Here is a 26,419-nt window from a genome sequence, read left to right as displayed (position 1 = left end):
AAATATACCTTGAGGGAAAGCCAGCTGCACTTATTCGGATGGTTTCCAGGACACCACATGCTCTAAGCTGCTGTACTGCCCGCTTTTCATCAAATCTATTTAAGAATAAAAAGAGTCCATCAGCAGACTTTTGAGGAAAGCAGATTCCAATCAAAGTATGCAGMTGTCAGCTGAACTCAAGGAGTACAACCTATCAGTCAAGTTCAAAATAGGAAACAATGAGGTTGCAGATATTTTTCCTCCTAATAGAAAATATACACCTCAGAAAGTACTTGTCCCTCTGTTCAACCCAAAACATCTCCTCTAAGTACATGTACACGCACAGTAAGTATATAACAACAGAAATGAGACATACCACTTTACTCCTGAGTGAGCAATGGCTAGCAGAGCGTGATCCTCCAAGCACTTGGTCCATTCCCCACTAGTTGAAGAAGCCTACATGAACCACATACATGACCCAACTTACGTGAACGGAAACTTGAAGTCATTCGGCTTAATACAACGCACATAGTGCGGAGTTGTAGCATTGAGGGTTTCCATCAGCAGATGAAGTGAGTTTCGAAACTGTAAGAAAAAAGGGGGGAAATTATCTGGGAATAACCTGAATGAGCTCAGTCATGTTTGAAATAATCTCAGAAAGGGGATCTAGGGATACTTGCTTATTTGTCATAGTGCTTGTGGTAATAAATATTACAGCTTCACATATCATCTTTGAGTGAACTGAGTTACAGAGAGACTTCTAAATGTTAACCTTTATGGGAGTAAAACTACCCTATAGGCATGTGATAAATTACAAAAAAATTATTTTCAGCTTTTGATTGTCTCATTTACCCCACTCTTTGTCTAATCCATCTCACCATGACTAAACTTCATGGCAAATTAAACAGTCCTTTAATTTTAAGTCCATTTTAAATCAAATTTAAAATTAGGAGAGTGGTAAAAAAAAATTACCAATTTCTTGTAGAATATGTAAGTAGAATATGAAAAAAACAAACTCACTTTTGTATTAGTCTCTTTAAAATATATGAAAAAATATACAGAATGGATCAACAGCAATAGTATGAAAGTATCCCCTACATCTCATCTCAGTTTCAGTCTGACAACAAAACTGCTAAAGCCTCTACCATCCTCAAGATATGGTCTGTCTGCAAAATCAGAAATAAGGCTCAAATTAAAAAGTTAACTGGATTCTCTTGTATGAACTGCAGAAAAGTAGTACTTGCAGTCCATGCCACTAATATATGCCAAAAATTTGCATTCAGTAGCATGAATAACCATTCCTATTTCCACCCATAGCTTGGCACAGCTTGTTTGGGGGAGATTCCAGAAAAGGTTATGAATATCCAAGCTCAAACATTCTCTGAATCTCATCTAGCAGTCTGACTAGAGCATGACATTGGACACATACGTTGTGCTAATATCTTTGGCCAATAATCATCCCAAGCCAGGATGGACAAGGGTCAGACAATTTTGTAGTTTTTATTAGGACTTTCAGAATATAAGAGATGTGGCCAGTTCATCTTCAAGATTTGGCAGGGGACTTGGACACAAAGAGCTTATGCTCTCTGGGAGTGAAGGTTCCTTGCAGTCCACACGTATTTTGGTGCAATAAGGACAGGTCCTGTAATACTTGGCTGCAATTCTGGCATTTTGTCAACAACTCTTAATTCCATGACTTTTTTTCTTTATTGCTGGACTCTGTGATCATTCTGCTTTTCAAGTATTTGGCTGACACTAGATTTTGAATAGAAGCTATCCACATCACATAGAACAAATCATCTTTTCCACACGGAGAGATGGCAGAAGCAGTGACAAATTGATTGGGTTTGTGGCTCTCTTCTCTTTTGAAATCATTTGCTTTTTCTACAGCAGTAACACAGGTCTCCTACATCTGTATCTGTGATCACAGATTCTTTGTAGATACACTACTATCTTATAGACTTCAGAAACTATGCTGACCTTGAAGGCTTTTTACCATGACTGACCCAAAGCTATAGCCCTGCCTCTCTATCGAGCCTCTCCTGTCTTACCCAGGTCTAGACATTACTGTGTTACCAGTTTGTATGGTATACAGCTACACTTCCAGGCTTTTCTACAATAGCATAAAAAGTTATCTGTGTAGGCCTCCTAGAAGCTCCAGGCAAAACAGGAGCAACTGCTCACTAGTGAAGTGGTTCAAGCTGGCATGCAGATAAAAAATGAGCTCCAAACCCTCAAAAAAAGTTACCCTTGCCTCCTGTGTATAGTTCAAGGAACAATCTATCATCTGTAAAGCACTAACTGGGAATATGACAATCCTGAGAAAATACTTATTAAATCTGATTTTTTTAGGTGGAAAGTAACAAGGAAAAATGAGTTCCCCAGCCATACTGATCTGGATAGTATTATTTTAATTCTGGCACATCTGCATGGATATTTTATGACCAGCCCATTGATAATTAGAGCCAAATTTTCTGGGGACTGAACTACTTTTGACTCACTAAGATTTTAAAGCTGTTCAGCATCCAGCATGCTAAACCCGTTTTGAAAAATGTGAGCTTCTATTTTGCCATCATAATGAGAACTGAGCTCTCAAAAATTCTTACCCAAAATGTATTGGTAGTTATGGTATATCTGCTCCAAACTTAAGCCATAAGCAACTGCAGCTGTCTCACAATCACAAGGGATTACAGGAAGCAGCAGTAAACCCTAAGACCTATCAGACATTAGCAGAAGGAAGAGATGATATTTAATAGAGTTACATCTCCAAACTCACCTGATGTCCCACAGTTTTCTTATGTTCCTTGCTGGTTTGACCCGGCCTGGTCTTGGCTGGTTTTACAACAGTTCGAGACAATGGCACACGGCCTGAGGGGGTTGCTGACGTGGGACTGAGGACCTTCTCCTCATCCTGGAATAACTCCGGTAGCAGCTTAAACTGGTGTAATAGTAGAAAAAATATGACAGCTAAGAATCCAGCAAGTGATTCCACCCTTTTGTATTTAAGACGTTAGAATTCAAGCTCAGTTCTGTAAGCACTGTTTTCTTCTATCCCATGTTGAGAAATGGGGACAAGTGCAAAAAGCATGCAAGCTAGTAGTATAGTGAGTTGACCAGGGACTAAGAATTTCATGGTTTTGATCAGTGAGTCTCCTTCTGAAGGTAAAATTCTGATTTGAGTTTCTTTATAGAGACAGCAATAGCTTTCATGTGAAACTGTTAGATACTGAGAACAGTTTTGTAAGTGCCAATTGCAATTATATAGTTGCTTTGATGTTAGAAGGAAATAAAGTGGTCCCCTCATATACCAGTAGATGAGAAATATCTAGGACATAATCAACTTAAAAGAGCAATCATCAACTAAAAAGCCATCAGCCAAAGTCATCTGACTGAAGATCTGTTCTCAGGCCAGTGGAAATGGAAGAAAAAAAAGGAAAAATCTTCAAGTATCATCCAGGCTTCTGGTTCCCTTTCTATAGCTACAAATGGCTAAAAAATACACCCAAATATAACAACTGCTTTAAAGTAACTTGCAACTACAAACAATACCACCAGGTCTTTCTACCGACAACTTTATCACTTCAGAAGCATTATAAGAATAAGAAAATCTGAACTTCTCTACCTGTCAATGAATAATCTTTTATCTAGCTAGCATCTGTGCATTTTCTCCCAAGAGATAGGAGCATTAATTTTCAGTACTAGAAAGTACTTGGGCTAATTACAACCTAAAAAGTAAGAAAATTCGTTTTGCCTTTTAAAACTTGGTGAGCATGCATGATATCCAATGAAACATGCGGTGCAACAAAATGATATTTGCACTCAGTGGTTCTACCAATGAACTAGCAGAAGGCATCAAACATTCCTCAGTAGCATCTAGCACAGCACTGCAGCAGAATATAATGACCGCTACAAAGATATCTTAAATCCTTAAACTAAAAGAGGAGTATCATAGCTCAGCCTTATCTCACCTGAGTCTGTCAGATTAAGAACACGGTCACTCCAGATTATCTCTTCAGTTGATGGAAGAATGGCATCTCAAGAGGGTGATTTAACCTATCTCCTTCCATTGACTCAATACAGAGCTTAGGATGACTGGGCCACCGACACCTCGCTCAGCTGCCTGCAGTCAGCTGGAGTGAGTCTGTGTGCTCAGCCATCCGAGCTACACTGCCAAGTCTTTCCATCACATATAGAAACTTACTTGAATTCAAACATGCTTTGTCTCCAAAGAAACTACTGATGCTCTAACAAAACAGGGTGCAGCAAGAGTGTCCCCCTGTGTCTGGATTGCTGACGGACCAGATCATCTCGGGAACCAAGTACAAAAGTCTCATTCCCTCCTTTCACCCCCAGGAAAGTCTGCCTGTAAAAATGGGCAAGTGCCTTTCAAAGTCACCATTTTCACAAACACTGCCTCAGCTACTGCGTTCAGAAGAAAGGAGCAATGTATGGCCTTCACCAGCAGATGTTAACAACAAGAGAGCACTGCTGAGAACATCCACACTGTGGAGGTATTTATGTTTTATTTGGTTTTGGTTTTTACTACATCATCAGCTTTCTTGGTTTCACAGAACACTAGCAATGTTCAAAGAGGGGGAAAACACTGATCAAAGGGCAGATAATTCACATGGTAAAATACAAGCAAGCATTTTCCCCCATTATTTTTTCAAATGACTTAATAGACATGCTGCCAACATAATCTGACAGACCATTTCTTTCAATAGAGAACAACAACAGGGAGATTTGAACAACATGCCAGTAGCAAACAGAAAAGGCAATAATTATCATATTACTTTCATGACAACATGCATGGAAACTGAACTAGTTCAAACAGATCCTGCGGGTGGATCAGACAGAGTCTGCCAAGAGAAGTATGCGTGTCATGCACTTTGGAGAGCAAAGAAACATTCTAGCTGTACGCTCAAGTCCCTAGAAGCAACACTATGCATGAGTAGGATGACAAACAACGCATTCAATTTAGAATTACCTTCTGTTGAATTTGTACAGCAGATCCAGAAGAAAGTAATAAAACAAATTAAGAAAAACCAGAAATATAATCCTACTACAATTACTAACAAAGAGAGCCTTCTGAAAAATACAAAGAAACAGTCTCCTTTTGAAAAATGTTTTTCTTTCACAATTGAATTTTTCTGTGGAAACATGGATTTTGGTAAAATTTTCCACTGGGAAAAAACATGTTGTTTCTTAATACTCAGACTGAATTGACTCAACCTATTGAATCTGCCCAAGCTGTCGCTATACTTTTATGGGAGCTGTGTGCTCATTCTCCTTTTCGTATTGGATTACACCCCGCCGAGCGTCCTGCACCGCTGCCTGGACAGAGGCACCGTCCGCAGCACAGCCCGGACCATGCCACCTCCCAGGAGATACCACAGTGCCTCATAAAGACACAGAGGGTGATTTCAACATTTCTCAGTAGAAATTTTGCTACAGTTTTTCATTTTACTACATGTTTTAACATTTAACTTCATATATCTACTCAGCATATATACAGAAGAAAAAAGATTTCCTGACAGAACAGTAATTGCACTGCCCTGATAATTGTATATAGTCTGTCCTTGACACCAAGCTTCCTGGGACATTAAAGCTAGCAAATTCCCAACAGTCATCACAAGGCAATGTTGAGTTAATTGCCTTTACATTTCAGAAGAGCACAACTAGCATTTCTGCCATAAAGTAGGCAATTGCCACTGAGCACCTGTTCTATAATATTTCTTCACGAAATATTTTTCAATTCAGATGTATCTATTCATAAATACCAAAAAGGCAAGACTCAATAACGACTGGTTCATGTCTTCAGCCCCTATGAATTTCCTTCTTCCCTTATTTTTTTTTCCTAGAACAGAATTTTTCTCTGCTKCAGAGATTTTCTGCTCAATTTTCAGGCCAAAACCAAGGAGTTTCTAATTTCAGATTAAAGCAAACAAACAAACAAACAAAAAACCCCAAGGGCTTAGCTATTAAGCCTTCTTTTACTACTATACTATATCAAGAGCCTTTATAGAAAATATAGCAAAGTTTTACAGAAAGTTAAAAACAAATTTTGGATTTTGACTCACTGAAATCAATGGCTATATAGAGAATGATCTTACAAGCAGGAAAATCATGCTACAGGACTCTCTAGATTTGTAGGATAACCAAGTAACACACAAAATATGTTCATTTTCAGATATTCTGACACTAAGAGGCAAAACTTTCCTAGGTTTATGAGAAATTTCATGGAAAAATGACCATGAACAAGACCTCATAATAGCAAAAGAAAATAAAAATCCTTATACTAACCTTACTTGATTTCAGGACCTTAATTTGTTCTTCATAAACTGTGTCTTTATTCTTTTCCAAAAAACCTTCACATTGATATTCCACCTGAAAACAATAATTTTACAAAAAGTAAGTATTAAAAGTATTAAATAGGAATGTTTTGTACAGAATTCATCAACTGTAGCACTCACATTCAAAACAGATCAGTACTGCCATTTAACAATGCTTGCACAATGACAGTATTTCAGGAGCTGCAAAAAAATTAAAAACTACATCCTATGAAGAAAAAAGGCAGGGGACTTCCTCAAGGTCCATCCACAACTCAAATCCCGCTGTGTTACTTTGGGTACCATCAACGAGCGCTGCTGAGAGAGGCTGACACAGTGCCACCGGAGGGCAGCAAGACCTCTGCGTTCTTCCAGACAAGGACAAGACAGGCACGGAGTTTACTAACCTGCCATTGTTTTCTTCCAGATGGCTGTATGCACCCAGGTAAGCATACGTTACAGTACGCGTCGATCAGCACAGATAATGCACGAGAGCTTAGAGCTCTGCCGATAACCCGCTTAGAGCTACTTTTAGCTTTTCTTGGACCACACTCCTCAAACCAGTCATAGGAATGCCCTGTTTTTGAACACTTAAGTTTAGCCTATTTATCAGTATACGAAATTTTAATTAAGTCCTCCTTGTTCTCCCATCCAGTAAAGAAAACAGAACTCCTGAATCTAACATGAACATTTCTGTAACCATTTACTTTCTTTAAGGGAACATTAGAAGCAACAGGAACAGGATCTCCCTTCTAGGTACAAATTCAAGGAACTGAGGGAAATAAAGTAGAGGCAAATAAGGGCCTCAAATCCTGTAAGTTAGCACATACAAAGCTACAAACAAGAATCCCAGAATATTTCTAAGCACTGTGAACAAACTTCTTTTGGCAAATTTGACAAAATTCTCAGCCAGCTTCTTTTTTCAACAAAACAATTATCTTCAGTTGGATTGATTTTGTTTAATTTTAACCTGTAGGGCTGCTCAATCTGATTATGCACATGGTCAGGGTCTRACAAAACATGCACTGCACCAAGCTACTTGTCTTCCAGCTTACTAGAAATAGCTGTTCACTGAGCAGCAGGGGCAAAGGGTGGAAAAAGTACATACTGCTCCTGTGATAAGAGCAAGGGTGTGTTAGCCTCTTTCCAGTTTGCACATTAAGATGGAGGCAAAATCAACATCATTTTGTTGTTGCTCTTTAGCTAAAAATAAAGTGAGATGTATGATTTCCTATCAGGCATACTTCTACAGTGCAACTGGAGTTTGTACAATTACGTTGTGACTTGCAAATACAGTAAACTGTCATGTTTTGAAGAAAGGATGGCTGGTGGTAAGAGCATGTGATAGGAGTCAGGAGCTCTTSTTTGTGTTCCTGGTTCTGCACAGCTGCCAGGTCAGCTTCATTCTGCTGTTCTAGTATAGAGACAAGCACACATTTTGCAAGAAGCTCGAGTAGAAAATTAGCCTACTGCCCACTAGTCAGCTCCTCGGCTCATTACTACTGCTTCATGGCCAGCTTGGAAACGCTTGCCAGGCACTTGCTAACCAACTTCATCAAACTGAATCACATTAGCCAAAATCTGCCATTTAAACTGATCGAGCTGAAGTGGCTCACCACATCTGACTTGGGAGAGAAAACCACCCACAGAAGCCCCTAAGACCTTCAGGGGCACAGCAGTGAGCAAGCAGAGCTGGTAAGCTCTGGCGCAACTAGATGTGGAAGTGTATGTCACTCCACAGCCTGAGCTCTGTATCTAGTCTGCAGACAGGTTTGGCCAGGCAACAAAAGTAGCTCAGCAGCCAGGTCTATGCAGGTTCAAAGTGTTTCCAGGCACAAGCTTCATTCTGAGTCAACAGCTATGCCAGCCTGGTAACTGCGTGAAACAGCTGCTTATCCCCGTCCTCCCCCTTGCTCCCCATACTCTTTGTAACCCAAACTTTGGGAAGGAAGTACCAAAAGAAAAACCCCTACCTTGTCAGCAAAGTGTTGGATGATAAAAGCCTTATTTGACAAACGTGGTTTTTCAAAGAGGGTACATTTATTCAAGTGAGTATTGTATAGTTTTTGGGCCCAAGTGTCATCCGAGCCTTTTGGCATCTGCATAAAAGAACAAATAACACCATTTAACATTTCTTTAAAATTTTTTAGTACCGAAAGAAACTAGGAAGATGAGGGACTGTACTTCATGTGTTGTTTAAAACTCCAGCTCCAGGGATTTTGAGTACTGCGTAACAAGCTATGCACTTGTTCTTCACACACTGAAGGCGGAGTGCAGTGCCTGCTACAGACCCCTCAACACCCAGGGCTGCCTCCTCCTCCGTAAGTCTCCACACTGCTTGTGGAGCAAGTCCCTTAACTGAATTACTGAACATCAAATGGAGGGAAAAGAGGAGGAAAAAAAGAAGGTAGAATATAGACATAAACATACAGTACATACGATGCTAATAATGCTTTCAGTGTYAGACACATGAAAGCAAGGACCTAAGAGATATGTTACCTGAAATGGTACAGTTCTGACCCGCAGCAACTTAGCCATCATTAGAAATTTTGTGATGCTGTCACACAAAAGCCCCAAGCTGAGATGCCACTGAATTAGGCACCACACACCATGCAATAAAGAAATAGTGCCAATTACATGGCTTACATAATCTAAGATGAAAGACAAAAGGTGAAACTTCAAGTGAGAGAATTTCTCTTAGGAGAGATTTGATAGAATTGAAGACTGTATTTGTTACGCTCAGGAAGKAGAAAGTTGTCACAGTCAAAGCAAATGTTGATCAGAGATCTAGTAGCAGCAATAGATACTTGGGTGGAGAAGGGAAAAAACAAAACAGAACAAAACCAAAGCAACCCCCCTCCAACACGACTAAGACTCCTCCTGTAATTGCAACTCTGCAAGTTCTCCAAATCATTTCAACAGCAGAATGTCCAAATAACGGTTATGTGCAGATGCCTCTTTCCTGTTAGGCTCCAGAAACAGGATGGTTGATAACCTCTTTCACTATAAAAGCCAGTGAACACRCACCTTACACTCCTCATCTAATAGATCCAGAATTCCCATTTTGGCCTCTATGAGGTTAATGCAAGGCTGATTGTCGTAGAAATCAATCAAGGTCCATGGTATTTGCTCCTTCATATATTCTTCCTGTTCCAAYTTAAAGACATGCTACAGAGCAAAAAGAAAAGAGTTTTCTGTGAAATAAAATGCAGAATAAATACACAGAACTCTCACTTGAATTCCTTTTAGCACATTAATTCAGGCTATCAATGACACACAAGTTCAACTGAATAAACCCTTTAACAATTAAGTGTAAGAATGATGAATTAACCTTTTTTACTGGCATAAAAACAAGAGACTACATTAGAGCATTGTTCTGTATTCTCTGAAAATATGGTTTATTTTTTTCCTATCTTTCTACTATATTGCCCTATAATTACTATAAGTTTTTATTTTAAAGCACATATCCTAGAAAAAGCCTCAAATATAGGAATAGCAATTCACAAATTTGGATTTGTCACACATGATTTTCAAGTTATGCACACAGTCCCATTTCAAATAAAATTTCACTATATATACTTCTATGTTTTCTTTTTTCTCTCAAATGACTCCTGTTTTTTTTCTGCGATGATGTATTACATCATCAGCAAAAACTTGAAAAAATGATTTTGACTATTAGCACAAGAAATTCTTTAAACAAAATTTTGTGGAAATTCTATCTSATACAAAGAGCAATAAAATGAAACTGTAAATGTTTGAAAAAAATCATAAAAGGCTGCAACCATCAATGAAATACACAAAGGAAATTAAGTGAAACTTCAGAAAAAGTGAAGATAGTAGTAGTAATAACAAATATGAAACAAGCAAATTGTGGTCTTCATAGCACAAGCACATTTTTTTTTTAAAACAAAGAGACTGCTGACTCCAGTTATTTTAAACTATGTTTTTATTCCCATTTAAATTTTAATGTGTATTAACTGCTCTAACAGGCAAAAATAAATTCAGAMTATATCTTAATAAACACCAAGCCACACCATTACTGACACCATTCAGGGGACCAACACAAGCACCTGTATTCTTAGAACAATAGCTCTTTATTATCCTCTTAATTCAGTGTGCAAGTCTATAAACACCCTGTAGCTCTCCAACACAAATCACTAAGATAGTAGAAAACTATCCTGACAAAGCAGTTTATCCCTTTTCTTTCATAAGCTTAACACAATCCTTTCCAAAATAGCACTCCCTGAAAGTGCTCATGAGAGTCATTCCACAYGCTAGTCACTTAACAACTGCATCACGTGGTAAGCTAATTCCTGACAGGAAAGTAAATGATAACGTTTTATTGGCAAATCATATCCAAGCTATCTAAATCCTAGAAGAAAACATAAAACCATATCTTTGCTGTAAAGGAATTAGCAATTATTGGGTGAAAAATGTCTTCAGACAAAATCTGGTTTACAGGCGATTGTCGCACCGCCCATGGCTACCGAGGCGGTCGGTGCACTGGAGCACACGACGTGGGAGAGGCTGAGCAAGCTGGCTTTGTTCAGCCTGGAGAAGTGGAGGCTCAGAGGAGATCTTAGCTGTCTACAGCTGTCTAACTGGAGGGTATGGAGAAGACAGAGCCACACTATTCTCAGAGGTGCCCACTTGAAAGACAAGAGGTAAAAGACGCAAGTTAGAATACTGAAAATTCTGACTTGATACAAGGAAAAGCAATCATTACCACGAGGGTGGTCAAACACTGAAACAGGGGCCTTCAGAAGTTGTGGAAGCACCATCCCTGGAGATGGTCAGAACTTGACCAGGAGGTCCCTGAGCAACCTGCTCAACTGGATCTGCTTGGAGCAGCAGACTGGGCTACATACCCTCTCAAGATCCCTTCCAACCTACACAGTTTATGACTCCATGAATGTGCAAGTACATAGTCCCCTCCTCCCAAGCTTGACATYTGAAGAAAGGAGTGAAGACTGTTATGAAAGACCTGGCAAATGCAAAGCTACAATGTTTCAGATGGCTCAGTACTGGGAGAGGTTCATGGCATCACAAAGTAATGCCTGCTGTACATGAAGAAGCTGTCACAGCTTCAGGTTTGTATAAGTTGTGACATTTGTCAAATAAACAACAGGTTTAACGTTGAACCACATTCTTACCTGCATAGATACAGTTACTGTCCTTATTTTCTAAGAAAGCGCGTTGTGCCAGTATGTCCTGACAATCTATTCAGACACATTTAGTCGTGCTAAGACTTACTGTTGTTCTCAGGTTYATTTAATTTCCCAATTCTATGAAGTTGGTTTTTCTTAAACAGAAAGCTGCCACTTCCATCTTTTTATATCTTCCTCTCTCCAGCACCAAAAGCCTCCACAGAGAGGGACAAAGTGTTGGATGGGTGAGATAGGGAAGAGTGAGGAATTACATGATACTTCAGCAACCCCAGCTGGTGCAAGAACAGCTACTGACAGCCCTTTTCTAAACAGCCTTCAACCCTAGGTCTCCCTGCTGCAYTCCAGGTAGCAGAAATCAATCCTATGGGAACACGTTGAGAAATGTGGTGTTTTGGTTGCTTATTAGGAAAKCAAAGTAGCTACAGAACAGAAGCTCCTTGGTCATTTCTTTCATGAAGCAAGTGCCAATAGCAACAATGTGAAATAGGACGAGAACATGGGGAGAGTGGCAGTAACTGAAGAAGTGAACCTGTATAACTTTCACAGTGACTGAGCTTTTCCTGCAGAGCTGAGAGATCTCAGAAATTCCTTGTAATCAGCAATTATGACATCAAGTTTTTGCAGTTGAAACCATCTGTAGAACTATAAATATAGAAAGCACTTTTTGGAGCTGGAAAGCTCAGCTTCAGTTCTGACAAACAGCTTACTTTTAGTCATGTATCTCTGCTGCTGGGATTAACAACTGCGCAGAGTGATCCAATTCTGCAAATGTGCACCACCATTTGAGGTACATTTGTAAATATAGTTCAAAGTTATTTCAGTATTGCAGTAGAGCATAGCAACAGAGATAGCATAAAYAACTTGGTTCTTCATTCTGCAGGTAGGATACATAATTACAAACACCACTAAGCCTGGGAGAGAGAGAGAGAACAAACTGTGATCTCTCTGAAGGAGGCAGAAGAGGTGCTTCTTACTACACGACAGTAATCAACTTTATGAGGCAGCTGTAAACTCTCAAAAAAATAATGCCAGTTGCACCAGCAGAGGAAAATCAAAGTGGCAGATCTCCAGTAGTGTGTTTCTGCTCACTGCTGTCAGTGAAGAGGTTCTCATTGGAGGTTATGGACACAACTAACTCCAAATTCATCCACATAGTACTCTCATTGACAGGCAATCTCAGGGTGTTAATTGCAAAGCATTGCTTCTGTCTTGTAATTGTTACTGTGATCAGAATTTCAAATAGTCCCAGAGTAGCAGTTAGTCATAAAATCTATTTCTAGGAGATAGTCAATCTTCCTCCATCCCCTAACGCCCATGGCCAGGACAGCTGGTTAATAGACAAGGAATTCATCTTAACCACTGGGGACCCAATTAGCAGAATGGACTTTGGTGAAGGGAAAGGAAATGCCAGTAATTTCCTACTTACCATATTGAACTGTTGCTGCAGTTTTTCATTGGCATAGTTGATACAGAACTGTTCAAAGCTGTTGATTTCAAATGTCTCAAATCTAAAAAATGCAGATATTCAAGATTACTAGTGCAGTGAAAAACACAAAATAAATGACCCTATAATTTTAAATTCCTTCTCTCCAAGTTCATTAAGTTATCCCAGGAATATTAGGCAATGAAGCAGATAGAGAAATGGGAAACTGCAGTACAAGGACAATTCAGAGATGTTCCCTCTTCTGACTGCTGGACGAACTGAGGAACATAGAGAAGGGAGGGATGCTCCTGGAGAGTATGTTAATTACCTTTGCCTTCTCTAAAACTGCACCCCTGGAAGAATCCTGAGATTACAACCCTATTGTAATTTTCCCTAATGCAATGCACAAAGGAATTATAAAGGGCAAAAAAAAATCCCAYTATAAATATAAAATCTGAAACCCAAGACATCTTAAATTAATGTCAAACTAAAATGTACTTCTTTCRTCTGGAGAAAGTAGCTGCTAAGGTTTTTGGTTTAATCCACACAGCACTACATGATAAAGACATTCTGCACTGAGATAATTATATCTATGGCATAAAGACTCACCCGTAAATGTCCAACACTCCAATGAACGAATGCTGTTTTACAGTAGAATGAAGGGCTTTGTTCACATGATCTACAATCCAGTTAAAAAGATTAGCATAGATATGTTTGGCAAGTGCATCTCTGGCATTGATGGCATGAAGTTTAGATATGGGCTTGATGTAGGTTTCAGTGGCAGTGGCGAGCTTCCTATGGCAAAGCCAATGGGCCATCTCTTCATACTCCACACCCATGAGGTCACAGAAGATGGCAAGGGGTTCATGTTTGGGCTAATAAAAACAATCTCGTTAGGTATTGAAATAGTGCTACCAAACGCACACATGTAATCATGCAATCCAGAAGAACAGCCTGCCAGAAGCGATCTCACAACAAGCAGCAMCAGCATGCTTCTAGTTCTTCTTCCCTTGAAATGTAACAAGTTCCCTATTCACTTACCACATTTACATCWCTTGAGTAAATTACTGAATTAGTTTCCCAAAGCCATTTTACTATATTTGTATTCAACAAAAAGTGCCATATAGGGAACCCAAAACCTTCGCAAAAATGAATCATCTAACTTTGCAGCGGTAGGCTTTGTATTTTGAATTCTTATAACCAACTGTTTCAGTTTTGAATAAAGGAAATAATGAGGTGACAAGGGCAGGATAGCAGCTGTGTGTGCTGAAGATAGCATGGAATAAAACTTCTGAGTGGCACTCTCATCTGTTCATATACATCCATGGCTGGGATCTACATGTAACAGGCCATTTACAGTCCAAGTCAAGGACAAAGAGGAAGAGGTATGGAAGTGCTTTAGCATTCTGATCTCAGAAATTAAAACATGCATTTCCTTAAAGAATTGTGAAAACAAATGTTAAGASATTAGCGCACACAAAGGACATTATTTTATGTATAGTCTCAAGTTAGACTGTACAAGTCTAAGRAAAAAAATGACATTTGGTCAATGGGATAAAATCACCTAGCAAAACTGTATCTTGAAAAGGCTATACAGTATTCCTAGATAAAGTCAGTGCAGTGGGTTTACCACTTAATGAGTTAAGATACCACACCTCATTGCTAACAGGTAAACTGATAACTAGAAATCAAGGCAAATCTTTCCTCTCAAGGAACTCTCCTAACACTACCTCCTCTTCAGGTTCACTTCACATCCAGTGGCTCAACAGTATGCTGAAAATGACAGATTACAGGGAACTGTTACTTTATGTCCAGTAACTTCAGGGTACATCTGCTTTATCCTTCTATTTCCACATCTTCCGGCCTTCTAAAGTCTCTGGGGGCATTCTCTAGTCTTTACAGCACAAAGTTCCTGTGGCAAGGACACTGGACACTTTAAATTTAACTATACCACTTTAACCAGCTCAGAAGACAATAAATAATAAAGTAATAATAATAAAAATAAACACTGCACATAGAAAGTGCCACACTAGGGTTACTCAAGCTGGCACTAAACAAACTGATTCATTCACACAGCACAATGCACAGATAGAGGCGCTTAGCTCCCTGATGTGGTACCAGTGCATCACTGCATCTGTGCTTCCCAGATGGATCAACTCACGTGGTAATAGAGCTCTGGAATGACATGGCTACTGTCAGAGAACAGCATAGCTCAGGTAGCTGATGCCATTGAGCAGATACTCACTTCTGCCTGGTAATGCTTCCTACTTCAGGATGGGATTGCACAGGAACTTTCAGCTTTGTACTAGCTCATTCAGTGGGATTCTTGCACTGATGATACTCATTACAATGTAAGTTAGCACACCATGTTCTGGGGCTCATCAGCTTCCTATCTGTGRTCAATAAATTAGGCTTTCTTTGAAATGAAAACCTTTTTAAGACACACCAAAGAGCTGGACTATCACCGTGGTTTCACAGCAGCTGTCCAATATATCCCATATACAGTGTCCGAACAGGCAGCCACATCAGTTGCAAACTGATCGAGGACTTGCTGTCTCAGGCCCACAGACTGCTACTGCAGACACTTGAGAAACCAACTCTGAGTACAGTGAGAAAAAAAACCTTCAAATGCTACTAATGTTTGAAGACAGAGAAAGATTAAGGCTGCGTGGTCCAGCAGCGGACATTCAGGGAAAGGAAGAATGAGAAACTGGTCACTTGAGAGTCCAAGGAAGAGAAGAGCAACAAGAAGAAAACAAGCTAGATCGCTTTTTTCCCCTCTCATCTCCAGAATATGAGCTTCCGTAAGAAGCTTTGGTCCTCACTGAATAAAGAATGTTTTTCAGAACTGACTTCATATTCTCCATTGCCGACCTCCAGACAGGTAAAAAAGGACTGATAAAACCATGACACCCTTAAAAGAGTCACATGAATCATTCCTTTTCTGTATATCCTGTGCTCCCCTCTAGACACCTCAGAGAGCTTTGAGAAATGTTTGATTTGCAATTATTTGTGTCAGTCTGGCATTTAAGATAAAAACTCATCCTGCAAACCACTTACTGTAAGCAGAAAAACTATTTATGTAAGAATATAAAGATCTATATGCCTGTCCAGAACTTCAAAGCTCATCTATCTGGGAGAGTTTTCTAGGGCAGATGAATTACAATTTTGCAAAGAAATTAAGGGAGCCCTAGTTATAACATGCAGAGTCTGCGTAAAGGATCTAAACTGGAAAGAGTCGAATCCCTCTGCAAAAAGAACGGTGAATTTGTTACTAAATTAGAAAGAAACGCATTGCTCATGTTTTCATATTGTTACTCTTTTTCACCAGAGGTCCCTACCCCTGCAAATAAACAGAAAACAGAACTGTCGTAGTAGAAACCAGGCCTTTCAGCTCATGTACTACTCACAGGAATAGTGCAGCTGTCAGCATCCCGAGATGCAAACTCCACATTGCCCAAGTGAAGGATACCAGCAAGGATTCGAAAAATTCCCATCTGGTAGGAATCACTAATCCCTGAAAGAGGATAAATAAAATGTTTTGAGAAAACTAAAGAACCAAGAGCTGCAGCTGATGAAAAATTTTGTTAGGAAGAAAGAAAAAAAAAAAACTGTCCCCAGTGTGTGTTTTTGCAGAGAATCTGGTATTTGAAAGTGCTGCTTGGCTCCACTTCTATTAATAACTTTTTACATCCAGATGCAAGTAAGATCCATTAAACTGAACTATTTAATTTGCTGTTTCAAAGATCTTTCTCAGTGACCTCCAACACTGTACAGGCTACATCAGGGAACCCAGCATTTATTTATGCTYACATAATGTGTCCTACTCCTGCACTAGATATGTGATTTCACTGCAATTTAAATAACTTTTAAATGCAATAGAAATATCTTGATCCCAAAGGTAATCAAACGTTCCTATATCTTGAACAGAGTATGTACAAACACAAACAACACTGAAAATATTTGCTTGGATAAAAAATTTAGGATATGAAAATGTTCTATAGATTACCTAGCAAAGTGCAGGCCTGCCTGGTGTTTACCATTTCCTTAGCATCATCAATACCATCAATCACAGGGCTTCCACCTTGCTTCGTATAGTGAAAGTGATTTGCATTCCCTGCAAGAGAAAAAATAGATCTTTTACACACACAAATGTAGAAATTCACCTCACTGCAAACGTATCTGTGTAAAGCTATGTAATGTTTAAGTTGCTCCTGGCAGAATTCATAGTTTGAAATATGTCAGTGTATTTTTATCTCTGACTCATAGGATCCTACCTATTTTGGAAAAGATCTTTTTCTAGATTTAATAGTACAGATAAGTATTCCTAAAGCTGTTTAGTTCCTATGATAGGTCCTCAAGCATATTCTCTACCTAACCATGCTTCACACTTCCACACCTGTGTAATAATCACATGGAAACAGTTAAACAAGTCTAAGCCAACCACCCAAGGAGCAGGTACAGAGTTGACGGTGAACAGCACTTTGGGAACATTATTATATATTACACATTTCTGTACTAAAGACTTTTTATACATACACACACACACACACACATATATACACACACATACACTCACATTTTACACCTGATTTCTTCTTGTCTCTAATTTATGATCCCAACAATTTAGTTGGATGAGTATCAGTTCCGGCTGAGAAGACCTGGTCAGAGAACTGATAGCTTTGTACCACTCTGGGGACAGCACTGGGCTTCACTGAGAGAGCTGGAATTCTCCTAGGTATTGGGTAAAGGGAGTATTTCCTACGGGATTGGTTGTCATTCTCTCAGCTGCACTAACAATCTCTTTTTCTTCTGATCTACTAAGGTTTCAAGAAAGCTGAAAGAGAAATCTGCTATATGATTTCCTTAGTTACAATTGCATCAATTCCTTTCTTCCTGTGTCAGCAGATGTGAATCCTAAACATGCCGAGATGGTGTAGAAGAGTAGGAAAACATTTAAAAATCAGAACTGGTATTTCAAAAATCAGCATTGACATACTGTGCTAAGAAACTAACTTTTAAACACATATGGGAAAGCACTGAAATTTGTATTGAATTTTAAAAGTCATGTGAGGATTGCCTGTCCCAAAGTCACCAAAATGCCATTGCTTTACAGAGTGTCAGTCCCTCTTAAACAGGAAATATTTCATTTATCAATATTTTTGTTTAAAAAAAAGGAAAAATTTCACTAATCAAATTTGTGATCACCAGGCTACCAGAGATGGTAAAATAATTACACAGATAAAAGTATGTACAGGCAAAATACAACTTTCCAGGTGCTCATACCAGGAATGTTATATTTCTTCTGTAGTTGGAGCCACAGAAAAAAAGATTTTAGAGGACCAAGAGAAGAGAATTCTACCCTTGTCACTGGAAAACCACTCTGAAATCCAATACATAGTAAATCTTAAGGACTATAATTACAATATAATTGTAGAGTGTACCAAATAAACAAATTTATTACCTCTGTTTTATTTACAAATCAGAATGTCTGAAATCTGCCATTTCAGTTATTTTCAACACATTTTAGTACATGAAGGTTAAAAAGTTTATAATTTAAAAGCCAGCAATTCTTCTTTTAGTTCTATGGCTCAGAAAGCTTGGAGATAATACTTTGTACATACCGATTACACAATACAGTGAATGTGAATTTTATACCTAATCGTAGAGTTTTAAATTCAGGTAATGCTGCAGAGGCACAGAGTTGGTAGAAGATGTGGTAATTTCTCTCCTCTTCTGCCTTTAAAAAGAAAGGAATTGATTTAAGATGTGCCAGAAACATTCATGAGTAGAAAAGAATGTATGCATCGCATCCTCCAGCATTACGTAGAAGCTGCACAGAAGCTGGAAAGATAAATCAGCATCATTTCCTTCTTGATAAATTTAATCTATTTTCAAAAGCAAGAGGCATGCAGACTTTTTAATTTTAAAAATGTACAATTTCACTTTTCAGAAYTGTGATTACTACTAAATATAGATCTGGATTCTATGGGTGGATGAATTGAACATATTTAAAAGCTTTTCAGTTTCCAAAAAATAACTGACACCATTTGTCTCGGCATTTATAGTAAGCTGGAAAAGGGAATATCTTTTTTGCCCAGGCAAAATTGGCATCTTAAAATGGAGAACAAATATCTCAAAAGGTTGGGCCTCGTGATTAACACCATAATTCTGAACTTAACCACTCTAAATTTCGTAATTTCAAAACAAAAAACAGAGAAAGACTCTTTCAGTTAAACCATGCACAAAAATTCTTTCTTTTTTTAAAAAAAGCAACAGTACTTCTTTTAACAGCCGTATACAATGCACCTCACTATTATTTGTTTTACTTCTGTAGGCACCCARTCACAGCTAAGTCCATTTCTACTAAGCTCTAGACCATAAGGCAGGCAAATACAGTGAGGAAGTACAGGAGATAAAGAGGTTGCAGATGAGCCTGAGAATGAAACAGCAAAATAAAGAGAGTTCAAGAAAGGAAATTACATATTCTTATTTTCCTAAATAACAGCAATTAAGAGTGATTTATAATTCCTGTGATAGCAGTGGGTTTTAACAAGAGATTTAAAGGAAGCTAAGATGGCAGCCTTACAAATCACAACGGAGAGTTCTTCTTGAGCATGAGCTAGGTTTCGGCTAGGGTTTGAAGCCCTATTCTGTAGCACCATGGTATGCACAAACTCTTACCAGTATTGCACCAAAGTTATTTCTGTTTAAACATACAACCTTTTTATATTTTACAACCATGAGTAATTAAAATATTAAAGGACTGACTTGGTTTTCCTTCTCCCCCCTCCCCACATGAACCACATTACAAATAATGCATTATAGCAATCTCAGAAAATATATCTAATGTCAGCAGGCAGTAAGTCTTTCGGAAAAGTCACAGAAGTCTACAATAGGAAGATTGTACCAGTATTACCTGAAACACCACTCTTGATTTTTCCAAGAGGTAAGTTCTCATGTTAGCACCAATGATTCGATATCTCTTATCAAAACCAATTTCAATGTATTTTCCAAAGCGGCTGCTGTTGTCATTCCTTGTGGTTTTGGCATTTCCAATAGACTGAGGAAAAGGAATTATGTAATAGTTAAATAACTTTTAGAAAAAATAATATTTACTTATTCATTTATATGGCTCATAAACACTAAACAGCATCAATTTTGTGCTGTTTTCAAAATGTTTAATCAAGAATTTAACAAAGAATGATTCTTGCCTGATCAGCAAGCACACTAAATACGGTCATATTTAATAATAGCAGACATAGCCTCAGCACGGGGCTGCCCGCTCGTCCACACGTACCATTTTGGTGGCGTGCAGAAAGCAGAAGGGGCATGCAGCATTTCCCCTCCCRTCAGCTGCATACCAGTATTAATATGGCCAAGAAGCATAAGACTTCTCAAGTACTGGRAGACTGAAAGGAGCACCCTGGGATCAGCTCCCCAGCGCAGAACGGCAAGCGCTGCCGAGGGCCTGGTCCGGCTGTGCTGGGCACGGCTAGTCTGACAGCCCTCGGCAAGGGAAGCCTCCGCACCACGTGCTGCCTGGTTTCCTCCTGCAGCTGTACGCTTGGATCACTCAGATCACGACACAGCTGGTTTTATCTGCTGGTTATTTAGCTGGTTTTAAATGTTATGTGCACGTTCATAGCACTGAGCTATTTCTCATAAGTAATTCCCCCAAGACTGCTTCTCTGTGGCAAATCATTTTTCAATATAGTTCCTCAACTTCAGCTACAACTAAAATTTGYATTTGTAGGCAAGGAAGAAAAACACAGTTAACAAGTAATTCAGATGAGCTTGAAAAGTGTTTTCTGCTAGGCCACAAGAGCTGAATTAAAATGTCTCCACAGCTTCCTGGAGAAAAAAGATCCTGAAGCAACAGGGAACTACATGTTCAGAGTCTACTGCCAGCGCTAATACTCCCAAGCCAATGGCTTTGGGATTTCATTACAGTGAGTTATACAAAGGTTACTCTGGAATTGAAACATTACAGTCTGAGCTGATTATTGCAAACCTGCATCTTCTGTCATTTTTTTCTTTGAAACAAATTGTGTGCAGCCCACATAACTTTGGTTCTCCAATCTATCTTCCCCAATTGCATTTCCTAAAATTGAACATTTGCTTTACTCAACTCTCTTCCCTTTCAAATATAATCTACCCACCCTTCATTGCGTAATGTAGTTCTGTGAAATGCAGAATCCTGTTTTAATCCTGTTTTGAATTTTACACACAAAAGTGTGTACATTTTTTTCGCACATTCATTTGGTTAGTGGCCKGGAAACTACCAGAGTTACAAGGCTAAACAGATTTAAAGTAATATTCATATAAGAACTACTTTATTATGTGAAATACACTAACAGCACTGAAAATGTTACCTCCTCTCTTCTCTCAAACTGTCATCAAATGCTACGCAATGCAATGCCTTACAGCACTTCCTGGAAAGTCGATGAAAAATCAAGTTTTAAAAATACATTAATTCTACAGTTTTTGATCCTTAAAATTCAAGGATTGTTCTCTTTATCAAATACTTGCGTTAGCCCCATAATAACAACTGCAAATTACGTTTGAGTAATGAGTTAATGCACTAGCTCTCTCACCTCCATTATGGGGTTGGAAGCCAAGACTTTCTCCTCAACATTGGCTTCACTGGCAGATCCACTGACCGTGGCAAAGTATCTCATGGCATATTTGGCAGAGACAGTCTTTCCTGCTCCAGATTCTCCACTTACAATGATTGACTGATTCCGCTCATCTCTGAAACACAGAGACCTGTTAATGACCAGCTGTTCTCTCAAGCAGACTTACTCTTTGTGTTCCCAACTTGGCAGCAACCCTTCCATCATAAATGTTAGCAATACAGATAATGTAAATGCACACAGCAGCAATCAGGCTGTTAGTGATCAAGCCTCCTGAATGGCTAATTGGACTCGTGTGACCATGACGGTCATTCAGAATTGATCCTGCCGTCATAGCCCAACTAGTCATTAGGTTTGCACTAAGAACCTATCTATACAAAATTACCTGTTACCACTATTACAATACATACTTCTGTAGCTACTTCTACCCAGTATCTTTGGTATGGTGTTCCACTAAATTATCAGTGCGCATTAGTAAAGATCATTAATGCCATCTTACAGATAGGGAAATCAACAGCAGAGTCAGCTACAGAAAACTTTCGTCCTTCTGATCTAATCATCAGCTTTTCCCAGAACTTTCTCAATCTGAAAAATTCAAGTAGGACTGTTCAAAGAGGATGCCTTTGTTGTAAAGGAACTTCTTCTCACTTAAAAAGAAAAAAATCCATTTGAGACTGAAACAATTTCCTCTCCTCCCAAAGAGGGTCCTAGCCATAAACCCCAAATATACAACTAGTAAGCAGACTACAAAATAAGAACAATGGAAAGTAGTGTTTATACAACCTGGCTCTTTTGAAGTAAAAAATATACATCAGTATTTTACATTTCCAAAACAACAGAGAAGTTAAAATGAATAATATTTCAAAATACTCCTACAAGCCAAGCAAGTTTAACGCTATCTTATACACTGGATAATGGAAAAAGAAAGATAAAAGTTTTCCCTGAAGATTTACAGGGCTGGGACTGAAACAAAGTGTGTCGTGTCCCAGATCAGGCTGCATTTACAGTGCAATAATTGTGAATGAATGCTGAGGCACGTACATGTTCAGGCAACATATATACAGTTTGCACAGCCTCCAAATGTCTACTGAGCCACCAGTAAATGCTATGCAGGGGAGACAGAATGAAGAAATAACCATTAAAAGCTATCTGGGATTTCTACAGCCTAAAGGATCTCCAAGAGATTTGAGGTTCTATTTCTGAGACTTTCAAAAAAAGGATGATGATGAAATTACGAAGCTAAATTACAGATCACTTAACTCTCAAGCTGTTACCCCATCTTCAAAAACTTCCCCCAGTTCCCAGAAAAGCATACAACTTCAGCATCTGTTCTATATTGCACAAAGATGCAGGATGCAGGCTAAAGGGAGCCACTGGTTATATCACTTATCTCTGGGAGAGGCAAGATGTCATTCATTTAACCAAGAGTAGTCATTGGTTAAAGCAAGTTTTCTACTTTTTGGCAATAGAAAAGTAATTGAAACGGCTGGGTGCCGCTTTAAATTTAGTAGGAAAGTGTTAAGGAGATCAAAGCAACCTAATTTTGTGTTCTCAACTTCTAGTTCACACATATGGGTAGGTGTGAATGACTACAGCACAGTTCACACATTCACATGCATCAAGCTGTCAGTAGGAAGAAAGCTGTAGGAAAGCAAAACTATTCAGCTTGATACCAGGTAACAGATAGTCCACTTGCACTGCCAGAGATGGTATCCTTGGTCCCAGGAAAATGAATCCTCCAACCTCTTAACGACATCTCCTTTAAAAAGGCCAGCAAGCCTTTATAAAGGCTAGTATGTGCTCCTGAGTGAGGACAGCGGTATGTGCGACAGCCTGGGGTAAAGATCAAGAATTTGCACCTGGAAAGCAGCACTCTTGCTTCTTCCTCATTTGCTCCTTGCAGATATTAATCTGCGGCAGATATATGTGCACGAGGAAAAGCCTATAGCTCTGCACAGCAGGAGGTGGCATGAGTTATACGCATGCTCAAGTTCAAAAAGAGAAGTAGAAGAACACGAAAGAAGTCCAGCTCAAGTTACGACACTTAGGCTTAAATGAGACAACTGAAAATGAACGTTTTCCTCTCATATAGGCAGTCCCTGCAACGAGTTACAAGCACAGAACAATTTCTTTACAGGCCTGGTAGCTTTTATTCCTCCATTACTCCTTCCTATAGGAAAAAAAATCATAGCATTATAACAAATTAAACTTACGGTCTGATTTCAAGACCTGCCGAATTCAGGAGACTGGCAATGACATAACTAGCTTTTATTTTCTGGATCACCAGCTTTTTTGCATCTATCAAATGTCATTAAATATATGAAGACTCATGAAGCTCAAGTCCTATGAAATATATCCTCTGGTGATTAAACTTATTTTTAGCCTAGTTTCTGAAGTACAGAAAGCTTTCCTAAAGCAAAGTAACATAACCTCAGTACTATAAACACAAAATCTGCAGGCAGCTCACTAACACTGTTGCCAAGATAAGAACATCAAAATAAGTATCTCAGACTAATTACCACATCCCTGAAGGACTGTCTCCAACAGATGAAATACCACATGGGTTCCATCTACTCTTCCAGCTACAAAGTGTGAAAGTATACATAGCCAAGGAGAATAGGCTTTAATGTATAGTGTTTATTATTACTATGCAAGAAATGCCTTCCAAAATCATTAGGTGACCTTTACAGTGTCTTCTGAAGCAATTTTGAAGCAGGATCTTAACGTTACTGGCATTAAGAGAAAACTGTTAAATCCCAAAAATTTCTTAGTGATCTAAGCAAATCTTGTTAATGCTCTCATCCCCCTATTTCTGCAGAGGAAGTGATCCGTTATTACCTTGCATACAGAAACAAGCGTTTCATTTTAGAGAAAAAAAATCCACACTTATACCTCATCTTGCTGCCCATCCAAGTTTACCAGTACTGAACTGTCAATCACGGCCCAATCTCTCCCTTTTCTCATCCAATAGTTTAGCTCCAATGGAGGTACTTGATAACATGTCAGACTGAGTAACAAAATCTGCCTCAAAATTTCCTTGATCCCTTGTCACTTCAATCCAGTCAAGCACTGAAAAAACAAAACTAAATAATGTGCATGACTCTTCCCTCATTGCACAATTGGCATTGCACTTTTTAAAGAAGATAGGAAAATTAACAGCAACCAAATGGCATCAGACCAAGCCATATGTAAGATCATCCAGCACACATGCACAAACATGCAAACCACACACTATTTTTGTCTGCCACGTGGGCAGCTACCTTCTCAAGAATTTAGGAACAGTAACAAACTGCTAGTCTCTGCAGAGTGCTACAGAGGAGGGAGTTCCATATTTTCAAAGACAATAATGAAAAAATGAGGATGAAATAATTTCTCTTAAGAACACAGTTGCAAGTCAAATCTGCAGTTTGGTCATTTTATCTCCCCTCTGACATAAGATACGAAGATTTACTCTTTTTCTTTCCATTCATGCGTAATTGATAATAAAATATCCATTATAAGATTTTTATATACATACTTTTACACATATACTTTTTATAAAATTGCCTAGAGAAGATTTGGTTGGCACAAAGGGGCTCTGTGTGAGCTGGAAAAGTTGCTGCCATCTATTCTGCAATGAATATTTGTGCTTGCAAAAGCTACTGAGCCAGGGGACACAAAGGCCTCTCTCACTGTCAGCATTCAGCRCCTTCTTGCATTGTCCATGCCAGAGCTCAATTCATGCTCAGAATGCCTCTTGTCTTTAAAAGCACATTAGTCCATTGTTTTGATTTAACACACTGGAGTTACCATCCTCTAGCATATTATTCTTTTGTTTTCTTGGCAGAAAGATAGGAGAACACAGCAGGATGTCCAAGATCCCACTTGACACGTGGAGGAGGAGAGAGGAGAGTGTAACACAACATGCAAAACACAAAAGCAGCAAAGGATGAGCTGTTATAGCCACAACCCTTGAAAAGACAGATGAACATCCTACATCARGCAGCACGACACTTATTCTTCAAAGCAGCAGGGTGAGGTAGTCTTTATAGACAACTGTGACAATACTGCAGAGGGCTTTTCTACATCATTAAACTTCAAGGAAACAAAGTGTCACATTAATTGGGAAAAAAACTCAACTAAAATAGAATTAAAATACATTCAAGGGTATCTAAAATATTTGTCATAAACAATGATCAGTCTAAAATATGATCACTGCTTATGTCAAATGAAATATGCATAATCAGGCCATATTTAAAAAAAAACACACACAAATAACACCACAAGTTCTTTCTAAGAGATAGAAATAACAAGACAAGTTATAAAAATCCTTCGGAGTTATTTTGAATTAAATTATTAGCCCCCAACATTTGCCCTGACATTTTGAGTACTTAACATGTCAGTCAGAAAAAATATGTATGATTAAAACTTTCAGTCAATAAAGCAAGGAGCGCAAGAGCATTTGTGTGACACCTCTCTGCAGTCTGATCCCACAATCTCTTATCTGTGCAATACCTCTCAGCTTCCTGAAGCTTTTTCTCAGCATAAAGCACTTAATTAGATTATGTTAAAAACGAAGATAATTTCCGAATGGAAGGAACTTTTTAATTATGCTTTTAAAAAGAGAAGTGAGGGAAAGCATTCTGGCCGACAAGAAGCCCAAGGAGTCCTCTTTCACCAAAAGGCGGTTAACAATCACATCTTATGGCACAGAACTACACTACAGTGATATGATACTAAGCCAGACTACCTTAGAAAGAGACATTTAATCACAGCAGACTGAGAGAGAGATTGACTGGGAGCAGTTTACCACTCACCGAAACACAGGGTATTATGTTCAATTATTAGTCAAATTATTGGTCAGGATCACATTCAGCTTTTGTCATTTCTGAACAGTACACAAAA

At 38.7% G+C, this 26,419-nt stretch overlaps 1 protein-coding gene across 1 annotated transcript in view; it reads right to left on the bottom strand.

Moving 5' to 3' along the window:
- Window positions 1–26,419, bottom strand: part of LOC146596653 (unconventional myosin-Va) — an 84,798-nt gene that overhangs the window by 35,824 nt on the left and 22,555 nt on the right. Inside the window, exons 5-17 of the mRNA XM_085303665.1 lie at window positions 21,497–21,653; window positions 19,819–19,962; window positions 18,558–18,639; window positions 16,909–17,016; window positions 16,310–16,416; window positions 13,509–13,774; window positions 12,903–12,984; window positions 9,336–9,476; window positions 8,282–8,407; window positions 6,283–6,366; window positions 2,756–2,917; window positions 467–564; window positions 9–95 (exon numbers count right to left, since the gene is read on the bottom strand). Of these exons, the coding sequence (XP_085159791.1) occupies window positions 9–95; window positions 467–564; window positions 2,756–2,917; window positions 6,283–6,366; window positions 8,282–8,407; window positions 9,336–9,476; window positions 12,903–12,984; window positions 13,509–13,774; window positions 16,310–16,416; window positions 16,909–17,016; window positions 18,558–18,639; window positions 19,819–19,962; window positions 21,497–21,653 (1,644 nt within the window). The remainder of the gene's footprint in view (window positions 1–8; window positions 96–466; window positions 565–2,755; window positions 2,918–6,282; window positions 6,367–8,281; window positions 8,408–9,335; window positions 9,477–12,902; window positions 12,985–13,508; window positions 13,775–16,309; window positions 16,417–16,908; window positions 17,017–18,557; window positions 18,640–19,818; window positions 19,963–21,496; window positions 21,654–26,419) is intronic.

Source organism: Rhea americana, unplaced genomic scaffold (assembly GCF_003343005.1).
Source record: "Rhea americana isolate MKP2758 unplaced genomic scaffold, rheAme1 scaffold_2, whole genome shotgun sequence".
NCBI classification, from domain to species: domain Eukaryota; kingdom Metazoa; phylum Chordata; class Aves; order Rheiformes; family Rheidae; genus Rhea; species Rhea americana.
Note: the sequence above shows the minus strand (reverse complement) of the source record. Positions and strands in the feature narration are given on the sequence as shown.